The sequence below is a fragment of the Hyaena hyaena genome, unplaced genomic scaffold, assembly GCF_003009895.1.
Source record: "Hyaena hyaena isolate Hyena2069 unplaced genomic scaffold, ASM300989v1 scaffold_766, whole genome shotgun sequence".
NCBI classification, from domain to species: Eukaryota; Metazoa; Chordata; class Mammalia; order Carnivora; family Hyaenidae; genus Hyaena; species Hyaena hyaena.
The window spans coordinates 23,150-35,678 of NW_024081398.1; the positions used below are offsets into that span (position 1 = coordinate 23,150).

Genomic DNA, 12,529 nt, shown 5'->3' on the forward strand with positions numbered 1-12,529 from the left:
ATTTAGATTTATATATATGTTTATATGTGAAAATTATCTAATTATAATCCAGAGCATTTTCAAAATAATAATGATTCAGCCCATTTTCCTACTGCTTTTTCTGACTATCAGTGACCAGCTTGACTCTGCTGACAGATGTTAATCTTAGCTTCAACCAAATCTACTAAAGACTGGAAACACTTTATCTCTAGCTCAACATTCTGCCCAATTCTGAATAATAAAGTAAAACAGAACCCATTAATAGATTCAGCCTCTTTGAGATCACTAAGCTATCCAGGCACATATATGGGAATCATTACCTTCTTACAATGCTCCATATTACCAGTCTGCGAAATACAGAGATCTATGATACATAGACTATTTACAGAAGGAGAAGACATGGACACAAGCAAAGTATGTGCAATTAAATCAAAACAGTTATATTCTAGCTACAAATATGCCACGTTTTAGACATAGCTTTCTTTTTACTAAAATAAGGAAAATAATCTCAGGTGTCATACACATTCCACAGCTTCTCTGCCATGTTGTCAAGAATCAAACCAAAAAGCATTAGAATTAATTTGACAAAATATAGGCCCTTTCAATTCTAGTTATTAAATATTGTAACCTGTGGTAGAGGAAGCACAGTATAATACAAAGCTGAGGGAATGTATCAAACTTATGTCAGAGGAGGATGAGAGTAAATCAAAAGGAGAATATCAAAGAATTTGCTCTAGCAATTATGCTTTTGATTAGATTCTCTAAGATTTATGCTTTTGAGATGCTGGTCTGGGCATTGAAGGAATGGGCAGCTCCACCTGTACTGAGCTTGCAGAAAGAGTCTGTTTATCATACCATCCACATTCTCTAATGAATCACTATTAATCTGGAGGGTCCTGGAGTATCTGATCTTCCCTCTCCTCAGAGCACAGGGAAGGGAGCACATTCATTACTTTCTTTTAATACTTCAGGACCCAAATATCTCCTTCAAGAAGAGACAATGACTTTGGGCTACCTTACAATTATAAACCCTTGTCTAAATTTGGTCCCCAGTTACTAACAAACATAATATGAATCTTCACTCATTACATATTTACATATATGTGGAAGTTGCTTAGTCAGACCATGACGCTAAGCATATATTAGCTACATGATCATTCTTTTAATATGCAGCGTCTGATCCAAATCTGGCTAACCTAATGCACCTGAATTTCCTTTATCTAGACATCAATTAGAGTAGTTTTCCATTTATGATAATACCAGCCAATATACTCTTCTTAAAAATTAAGCCATAAAAATTCTTCTGCCATTGACTAAATGATCAGGAGGAATTAGTTACTGAAAAAGGTGTAACAAATGAATTAAAAATTAAAAGAACACGTAAGTCATATATGCATGGTATGTTATCACAAAATTTCAAGAATCAATTGGTAATTGTAACTCTAATCACCTTATTCACACCACTGTTTCTGAAGAATAATGTAGAATTGAATACTTATTTGTTGTTTCTTCCAGATTTCACACAAGAAACAATGAAGGTCAACCAGACAAATCTGAAAGAATTCATTCTCGTTGGCTTCTCCTTGTACCCACATGTGCAGAGATTCCTCTTTGTGGCCTTCTTTGCCCTCTACCTTCTCACCCTCGCAGGTAACCTGGCCATCCTGGGGCTCACTTGGGTGGACAGATCTCTCCACACCCCTATGTACCTCTTCCTCCGCGCCCTCTCTTTCTCTGAGACCTGCTACACACTGACCATCATCCCCAAGATGCTGGCAGATCTGCTGACTGGGAACAGAAGCATTTCGGTCACGGGGTGTGGCTTGCAGATGTGTTTCTTCTTGGCACTTGGTGGCACCAACTGTTTCATCCTCACTTCAATGGGATATGATCGCTTTCTGGCCATCTGCAACCCTCTCAGATATCCACTGCTGATGACCAATGCGGTGTGTGGGCATCTGGTGGTCTCTGCCTGGGCTGGAGGCTTACTTGTCTCTGTGACAGAAACTGCACTGATATTCAGGGGCTCTTTCTGCAACCCCAACCTCATCCATCACTTCTTCTGCCACATGCGGGCAGTGGTGAGGCTGTCCTGTCTGGACAGTGACCTCACAGAAATCATTGTTACAGTGATCTCAGTGTCCGGCTTGACGGGCACCTTCCTGCTCATCATCATCACTTATGTTTTCATTCTTTCCACTGTCTTCAGGATCCCTTCAGCCGAGGGCAAGCAGAAGGCCTTTTCCACCTGCACCTCTCATCTCACTGTGGTCATAGTCCACTTTGGTTTTGCAGCTATTGTCTATCTGAAGCCAGAAGCCTCGGGAGGAGATGACACACTCATCGCTGTCCCTTACACTGTCATTACGCCTTTCCTCAGCCCCCTCATTTTCAGACTCAGGAATAGAGACATGAAGAATGCATTCAGAAAGCTGCTTGCAAAGAGGAGTTTCTGAATCCATATCCTGGATTATTGCTACACTATTGTCTGTTCCCTGTCAGTAGGCACTTATTTTGTGACATAAGGAGAAGCCTTTACATTGGCCTCATACTAGAGGGTGGCACGTTGGAAACCAGAGACAGTCTAGGAGCTCAACCATCACAAACATTTAGTTCATTGTTACGAGAGTTGTTCAACTCCTTCTGCTTCTAATGACTGTCTTCCAAATACTGCACTTCTTCCAGTCAGCCTCTGATCATCCTGTGCCATGATGGAATGGAAAACACAAGATATGGGAAGGGAAAAACAACCCCTCTGACCACAACACTAAGAGATGCTTAAAAATATCTAAAAATCAGGGGCACCTGGATGGCTTAGTCATTAAGCATCTAACTCTTTGTTTCAGCTCAGGTCATGATCTCACAGTTTGTGAGTTTGAGCCCAGTGTTGGGATCCATGATGATATTGCAGAACCTGCTTGGGATTCTCTTCCCCTCCTTCTTTGCTCCTTGCCTCCTTGCTCTGTATCCCTTTCTCCCTCAAAGTAAATAAATAAAAATTTAAAAAAATATCTAAAGATATAATGGGGAATATTTTAAGCAATGTTGTAAGGCATTGGGCTGTGCCTCCCAGGCCAATAGGTGACACACTATGTAGATACCATCAATGGCCTACTGTGCATATCTGGATTGATGTGTATATTTGGTAAGGCCTATGCGATACTGGATACTAAAAGTTTTTAAACACACTGTTCATGACTGTATCCTTCAAGTGACTGTCAAATTCTCACTCTGAATAAACAGGATATCTTGGAATATTGATCCAACAAGCAAACAAGGCAGTCAAGTCTACGTGATGGGCAGAGTCCCTGAGCGAGAGCTGAAAACAATTCCCATCTTCCTTAAAAGGAAGATATTCAAAGCAAATGTCTAAAAAAGTACATGTCATGATAATGAACGCTTTGACAATGAAACGTACTGTGGAACAATTTTGGCAGACAGATGATGTGCAATGAAGGAAACCAGATAAACACAGAATCAAATCTCAGGAATTTTCTGAATCTTTCCTCAGTTCCACTGTTATCCGAATCTGTGCTCTCTCTTGTTGAATGTAACCTTTGTGATGGGATTTCGTGTGCATCCAGTATATATCATGTGTGGGGACAATGTCCGTTCCCCATCATTTACAGAGATGCTATAAAGATAAACGACAAAATGGATGAAAAAATATGAACACACACTGATTATGGTTACCTTTTGCCATGACTTGTTTCTTCTCTGGAACCATCTTGGGCAGGCAGAATATGTCCCTCTTCAATGTGTCCTCACTGCCTCTATGACAATGTTTCTTCTACTTTGGTTCCACCCTTGAGAACTGACTATCCAATCTAAGGAGCCCATAAAGCTTTCCAAATAGATGCCAACAATTTATTCAATCATGGAGGGCATAGAAAATATGATGAAACATAGACTCAAGCTCCTGAACTTGAAATTGGACTAACTAACATGTACCTACCTGATATAGTGACTGAGGAGGCATTACTACCTGCCTACTTAATATTCATTGTTGAGATAGAAATAAGCAAATGAAGGGGAACTGGAAAATACCTTTAAATAAAAAGCATGAATCAAATAAAAATCTTGTGAATCCTAGAACAATGGTTTGAATTGGAGAAAATGAAAACACTACAGGGCAAAGTTGGTGGGATGTAGGTTTTCAGTGTTTACAGGGAAATACATGGCCTCCAAAATGTTTATTAGAAAAATTCAGAGGCTGAAGCCTCAGCATTCCTCTCAAGAATTTGGTAAAGGAATAAAAATTGAACACAAAATGATTATAAGAATAAAATTAAAGATAATCACAGAAATTAATTAAATAATAGTATACAATACCATGGTTCCGAAAGTCAAAAGGTGGATTGTTGAAAATAACAATATATCGTATTGTTTCTTGCTGAGACTGATGAAGAAATTACGACAGGAAATGTAACTAAGGAATCATGGGAATGCAATTGGGGCATTTCTCAGGTCACACCCACATAAGAGATGAGAGAATCCTATGAATGATTTCATGATCATGGATTTGAGAACTTACACAAAGTAGGAAAAGGCCTAGAGAACACATATTAAAGTTGACCTGGGGAAACTAGCTGTCTAAGTCTCAAGAAATAGAATTTAATCAATCTATTCTACATTAACAACAGACAAACAAAGAACCTTTGGAACCTTTAAGCTTCACCAGGAGATTCTGCCAAAATTTTAATATAGTTGCTATGCCAAATGTACCAAAACCCTTCCCTGGCAAAGAAGAGTTAATACCCCCAACTCAGTTTTTGGGCCAGTAGCATTTGGAAACTGGATTTGAAATTTCACACAGGAACATAGACGCAGAACTTGTAAGTAAAACTCAAGTTGGATTCAATCCAGAAATGCAAGGTTGGCACATTTGAAATAGATCTGTAGAGTTAATCACATTATCAAAATAAAGGATATTAATCATGTAATCATTTTAATTAATTAAGAAAATATTGGATAAAATTTAATATCCATTTAGGGAATGAATAAAACCTTTTAGCATAATAGGAATCAAAAGGGAATTCCTGTGGTGCCTGAGTGACTCAGTCATTTAAGTGTCCAGCTCAGGTCATGGTCTCAAGGTTTGAGGGTTCAAGCCCCGTATCAGGCTGTGTGCTGACAAAACAGAGCCTTCGTGGGTCTCTCTCTCTCCCTCCCGCTCTCTCTCTGCCCCTGCACTTCTCACACTCTATCTTCCTATCTCAAAATAAATAATTAAATATAAGGATTAAAATCTCCTTCAACTAATTAGTCTATCAACCTTCTTTTTGTGTCTGAGTACAGTTGACATACTATATTATGTTGGTTTTGAGAGCATAGCATTCAGACTAGACAATCAAACTTCTAACATAGCTGTGAAACATTTAAATGCATCCATGCTCACTCAGGAAGAAGACAAGAAGGATTCCCTCTTGTGTCTTTGCCATCTTATTCCAGACAGTCAGTTCAGTGAAAAAGAAGCAAAAGACAGAAGGATTATACAACAAGAAAAACAGTCATTTCTTACGAATCATAAGGTTTTCTAGGTTAGAAAATCCAAAGTCAATCAGCAGATAAATCATTAGAATTAACCTTCAATATAAGGCTAAGGACGTGGTACATAAGCAAATAAACTGCATCCCCATAAATTAGCAACAGTTGGAATCTGGTTTTCAAAAAAACATATCACATTTTGAAGCTTTGAAAATATCAAAGCCCTAGGAATAAATTTAAGCAAAGACATGCAAGCCCTCTCCATGGAAAACTGGAAAGCTTTATTAATATAATTCTAAAACACCTGTGTAACGACGAGGTACTCTATGTCACGGATTAGAAGACGCAGTGCAGTACAGAGGTCCATTCTCCCCATGCTAACCTATGTTTCAAAGAAATCCCAGTGAGAATCTTAACAGTGTCCTTTATTGTGTGTGAAAACTGTTAAAGAGATTTAGAATTTATATGGACTTTTTAATCTTGATGAGGTCCCAACAGTTAAGGAAACAACCCAGAAAATTAATAGGCAACCAACGGAATGGGAAAAGATAGTTGCAAATGACATATCAGATAAAGGGTTAATATCCAGAATCTATAAGGAACTCACCAAACTACACGCCCGAAAAACAAACAACCCAGTGAAGAAATGGGCAGAAGACATGAACAGACACTTCTCCAAAGAGGACATCCAGATGGCCAACAGACACATGAAACGATGCTCAGCATCCCTCCTCATCAGGGAAATACAAATCAAAACCACACTGAGATACCACCTCACGCCAGTCAGAGTGGCTAAAATGAGCAAATCAGAGAACTCTAGATGCTGGCGAGGATGTGGAGAAACGGGCACCCTCCTACACTGTTGGTGGGAATGTAAACTGGTACAGCCCCTCTGGAAAACAGTGTGGAGGTTCCTCAGGAAACTAACAATAGAACTCCCCTATGACCCAGCAATAGCACTGCTAGGAATTTACCCAAGGGATACAGAAATGCTGAGGCATAGGAGCACATGTACCCCAATGTTCATAGCAGCACTCTCCACAATAGCTAAAACATGGAAAGAGCCTAAGTGTCCATCAACAGATGAATGGATCAAGAAGATGTGGTTTATCTATACCATGGAATACTACATGGCAATGAGAAACAATGAAATCTGGCCATGTGTAGCAACATGGATGGACCTTGAGGGTGTTATGCTGAGCGAAATAAGTCAGGCAGAGAAGGACAAATATCACATGTTTGCACGTATAGGAGGATTAGGAGGAACTTGACGGAGGAACAAGGGGGAGAAGAAGGGCAGAAATGGTGGGGGAAAGGGAGGGAGGCAAACCATGAGAGACCCTTGAATGCTGACAAAAACTGAGGACTGATGGATGTGGGGGGGAGGGGGGGATGGGCATGGAGGAGGGCACTTTGGGGATGAGCACTGAGTGTTATGTTGAAACTAATTTGACAATAAACTATTTGTAAAAAAAAAAATAAAAATAAAAATTAAAAAAAAAATCTTAACTAAAGATGAGAACATTGAGTAAACTAAATTTGAGAAATTCTGTTAGTTACAAAAGCATTATTCGGCAAAGGGTTAGGCAAGCCACATAAAACTGAAAAGAAATTGACGGAAAGCATTAATGTACAATTTAAGGTAGTAATTACTTTTGGAGGGAGGAGCCTGGGATGGGGAGGGGCACACAGAGTGACTCCTCGCTGGCAAAATTCTCTTCCTTGATCTGGGTCGTGATTGCAAAGGTGTTTGCCTAACAGAAAAGTTCGCCATGCTATTTGTTTGGATGACTTTCTGAATCCATGTTTTATTGTTAAACACAAAAACTAAACAATGAATCCCATAGAATGAGACTAAATATAAGCACCATACACGATTGGCAAAAGGCTCTTACACAGTATGTATAAAATCGCTGTCAAAAACTAAACAAGATGGTACGATCCAAGCAGTACAGTAACAGGTGGACTCAGGAACCTTTCAATTAGCTACCCTGTCATTCATGGTGACCTGCATCAGTTAGAAGGGTCCAAAAACTGAGCAAGATGTGGATATTAACAATGCATTAGTACAACTATTTGCTTTCTAGCAATTTTCCTTGTGTTATTGTTTTATCTGCTGATCTAGAAAATATAGCATGCATTTTTATTTTAACACATTCTCTGTAAACTTAATATTGAATGATTTCCAGTCAAATATAGAAAAGTTGCAATGACATAGCTCCATTTACTTAAATCCATCAAAACATTGTTATCGTTTTTAAACAGACATACACCTTTTTAAAGAAATTAAGATTATACGTGTGTATGTGATCTTTTATATTTACCCTTACATTCAGTTTCAGGTTTCTTCATTCTCTCGTGTGTATCCAAGTTACCATGGGATTCATTTGTCTGGAGCCTTTTCTTAGTATTCTTTACACCGCATGCTGGCTAGCAACTATGTTCATTTTATTGATCTGAGGATTTCTTCATTTTGCTTTCTGAGAGAGAGAGAGTGTGTGTGTGTGTGTGTGAGCAGGGGAGGGTCAGAGAGAGAGGGAGACACAGAATCTGAAGCAGGCTCCTAGCTCTGAGCTGTTAGCACAGAGCTCGACGCAGGGCTTGAATCCACAAACTGTGAGATCATGACCTGAGTCGAAGTCGGACACTTAACCGACAATATTTTTATAATTTTTAACTTACAAAATATTTTTTAGCATTTTTATTTAGTTTTAGTTAGTTAACATACAATGCTATATTGGTTTCATGAGTAGAATTCAGTGATTTACCTCTTACATATACACCCAGGACTCATCACAAGTGCCCTCCTTAATACCCATCAGCCATTTAGACCATTTGCCACCCACCTACCCCAGGCAACCTTCAGTTTGTTCTGTATCATTAAGAGTCTCTCCTCGTGTGTATATATATATACACCATACACATATATATTCTTGCAAAAAGAATGAAGTCTTACCATTTGCAACAACTTGAATAGAAGTAGAATGTATTACCCTAAGCAAAGTAAGTCAGTCAGGGAAAGACAAATCTCATACGATTTCACTTGTATGTGGAATTTAAGAAACAAAACAGATGAATGTAGGGAAGGGGAGGGAAAAGTAAGATAAAAACAGAGAGGGAGACAAGCCATAAGAGACTCTTAAATACAGGGAACAAACTTAGGGTTGCTGGAAGGTAGGTAGGGGAGATGTACTAAATGAGTGATGGGAATTAAGGAGGGCACTTGCTGGAATGAGCACTGGGTGTTATATGTAAAGGATGAATCACAGGGTTCTACTCCTGAAATCGATACTACAAGTTACCTAAGTTGAATTTAAATAAGTAATTTTTTAAAGAGTCACTTGTGGTTTGTTTCCCTCTCTCCTCTTTCCATCCCTTCCATAAGTTCATCTGTTTTGATTCTTAACTTCCACATATGAGTGACATCACGTGGTATTTGTCTTTCTCTGATTGACTCGTTTCACTCAGAATAATACATTCTAGCTCCATTCACGTTGTTCTAAATGGCTAGATTTCATTCTTTTTGATGACTGAGTAATATTCAATTGTATACATACACATCTTCTCTATCCATTCATCAGTAGATGCACATTTGGGCTCTCTCCAGAGTTTGGCTATTATTGATAATGCCCCTATACACACTGGGGTGCACGTACCTTTCAAATCTGTATCTTTGCATCCTTTTGCTAAATGCCTCATAATGCAATTGCTGGATCAAAGGGTAGTTCTATTTTTAGTTTTTGAGGAACCTCCATACTGTAGTCCAGAGTGGATGTACCAGTTTGCATTCCCACAAACAGTACAGGAGGGATCCCCTTCTCTGCATCCTTACCAACACCTGTTATTTCTTGTGTGGTTAATTTTGGCCATTCTGACAGGTGTGAGGTGGTATCTCACTGTGGTTTTGATTTGTATTTCCGTGATGATGAGTAAGGTTGAGCAACTTTTCATGTGTCTGTTGGCCATTGGATGTCTTCTTTGGAAAGGGGTCAGTTCATGTCTTCTGCCGTCTCTTCACTGGATTATTTGCGTTTTCAGCATTGAGTTTGATACATTCTTTTTATTTTTTTTATTTATTTTCTTATATTTTTATTTATTTCTAGGAGAGAGAGAGAGACAGTGTGAGCAGGGGAGGGTCAGAGAGAGAGGGAGTCTCTCAGACCCCAGGCTCTGAGCCGGCAGTCAGCACAGAGCCTGACGCGGGGCTCGAACCCAGGAACCGCGAGATCATGACCTAAGCGAAAGTCAGACGCTTAACCGACTAAGCCACCCAGGCGCCCCTGATACATTCTTTTTAGATTTTGGATACTAACCCTTTAACAGATATGTTGTTTTCAAATATCGTCTCTCATTCCATGGACTTCCTTTTAGTTTTGTTGATGGTTTCCTTCACCGTGCAGAAGCTTTTTATCTCAGTGAAGTCCCAGTAGTTCATGTTTGCTTTTGTTTCCCTTGCATTTGGTGATGTGTCTAGTAAGATATTGTTCTGGTCATGGTCAGAGAGGTTGCTGCCTGTGTTCTCCTCTAGGATTCTGATGGTGTCCTGTCTCACATTTGGTCTTTCATCCAGTTTGAACCTATGTTTCTGTACAGGGACAGAAGTGATCCAGTTTCTGGGGCACCTGGCAGTCTCAGTCAGTTAAGTGTCTGACTTCTGCTCAGGTCATGATTTCGCAGTTTGTGAGTTCAAGCCTTGCATCAGGTTCTGTGCTGACAGCTCAGAACCTGGATCCCGCTTTAGATTCTGTGCCTCCCGCTCTCTGCCCCTCCCCTGCTTGTGCTTGGTCTCTCTTTCTCACTCAAAAATAAACATTAAAAATTTTTTTTAAGTGATCCAGTTTCATTCTTCTTCACGTTGCCATGCAGTTTTCCCAAAACCCTTAACAAAGTAGGGATAGAAGAAATATACCTCAAAATCATAAAGGCCATATACAAAAAACCCACAACTGCTATCATCCTCAATGATGGGAAAACAATGAGTGCCTTCCCCTACAATCAGGAACAAGATGGAGATGTCCATTCTCACCATTACTATTGAACATAGTACTGGAAGTCTTAGCCTCAGCAATCAAACAAAAGGAAGTGAAGGACACAAACGTTGGCAAGGAAGAAGTCAAACTTTCACTATTGGTGGATGATATGATTTTCAACCTGGAAAGCCCAAGAGACTCCACCAAAAATTTTCTAGAACTGATACGTGAATCTGCAAAGTCACAGGATATTAAATCAATGTACAGAAATCTCTGCATTCCTATAAGCCAATAATAAAGCAACAGAAAGAGAAACCATGGAATCTATATCTCATTTACAACTGACCCAAAAACCATAAGATGTATAGGAATAAACGAAACCAAAGGAGTAAAAGATCTGTGCACTGAAAATAATAGAAAGCTTATGAAAGAAATTGAAAAAGACACAAAGAAATGGAAAAGCATCCCACGCTCATGGATTGGAAGAACAAATACTGTGAAAATGCCTATATCGCCCAAAACAATCTATACATTCAATGCAATCCCTATCAAAATAACACCAGCATTTTTCAGAGAACTAGAAGAAACAATTTTAAAATATGAATGGAACCAGGAAAAACTCTGAATAGCCAAAGAAACCTTGAAAAATGAAAATCAAAAGGGAGGCATCAAAATTTCGGATTTCAAACTAAATTACAAAGCTGTAGTCATCAAGACAGTATGGTACGAGCACAAAAATAGACACACATATCAATTGGACAGAATAGAGTGATGGAGCCACATATGTATGGCCAACTAATCTTCAACAAAGCAAGAAATGCCAATTTCTACAAATCTAAACAGAGAGCTAGTGAGCATATTGTCACACAAAGATTTGTATAAATATGTTTTAGCTGCTTAATTCATACTTATGAAAAACTTGAAGCTGCCCAAATGACCATGAGCATGTGAAAACATAAACAAGTTGTGGAATATTCATGCAATGAAATAACACCCAGAATGAAAAGGAATAAACATGAAACAACATGGAAAATTTCAGAAGCATTAGATTGAGTGAAGGAGCCACAAGCAACACCATTCACACACTATATCTCTGTTTATGAGTTCAGAGAACAGGAAGTTTTATAACGGTTGTAGAAATCACCCACTGATTTACATTTTTCAATTTACATTGAAATCTTTAATTTTTACAATCAATCTTGGACATAAAGCATGTTAAAAACATTTTTAAAAAATCAATTTATAAACATTTTTGTTGCAGAGAAGTATGCTAAGGAGATCAATCAAAAACATATAAATAAACAAACAAATGAATAAATAAATAAACTTGTGCACATATATCAAAGGAGTTCGCAGAGAAAAATAAGAATATATTTTAAAATGGAAGATGTAACACAGCAAAATAATGTTGCATCTAAATTTCATTGAATTTTTTTTTTTAGTAAGCTGTAAGGAAAGGAGTGAAAATATCAATATATAAAACACGGAACTGGATATATGGGGTGATTTTAATTTTAATAAAGAATATATATAAAGAAATATAGGGACCGCTCTCAATGTAAAAACACTACCCAGGCTGACAGCAATGACTGTGTCCAGCGGAAGGAGATGGGCTGGTCATTTCCGTGATGGCTCGGGAGCGAATGCTGGACAAGCTTTCCATGCAGAACTGTGTGGTTTCATCCGCCTCCAGACACCCAAGGGCAAGGCACCAGGCTTTCTCAACTGCTTGCCCAGCCGTGTGGCAGAAGGGAAGAGGGAGGGATTTAAAGGATAAAAGCTGTCAGAAAACCACAAAGTAGAGCCAGACTCTAATAAATTCTGTTAATATCGTGCTCCTTGATGAATATAAGTATGAGATAAATTTTAATATTGGCTGGAGTGATTTCTACTTTATTCTTCTTTGTTAAGATTGCTATTCATATTCAGGACTTGTTCCTTTACATATAAGTTAGAATATGTTTGCAGAAAACAATAACCTTTTTGGGATATTGAAAGGATTGTGATAAACCTATGCATCAAATTGGGGCCCAATTTTGTTACTTTTTTTCTAGTTACTTGAGATAGGAATTTAAATTGTCTCTTAGAAACCC

At 38.6% G+C, this 12,529-nt stretch overlaps 1 protein-coding gene across 1 annotated transcript; it reads left to right on the plus strand.

Moving 5' to 3' along the window:
* The first annotated feature begins 1,511 nt into the window (after nt 1-1,511).
* On the plus strand, nt 1,512-2,435 carry LOC120221202 (olfactory receptor 10X1-like). The gene has a single exon (XM_039218474.1). It carries the CDS (start codon nt 1,512-1,514, stop codon nt 2,433-2,435), a length of 924 nt encoding a protein of 307 aa, XP_039074405.1.
* Nucleotides 2,436-12,529: the final 10,094 nt, after the last annotated feature.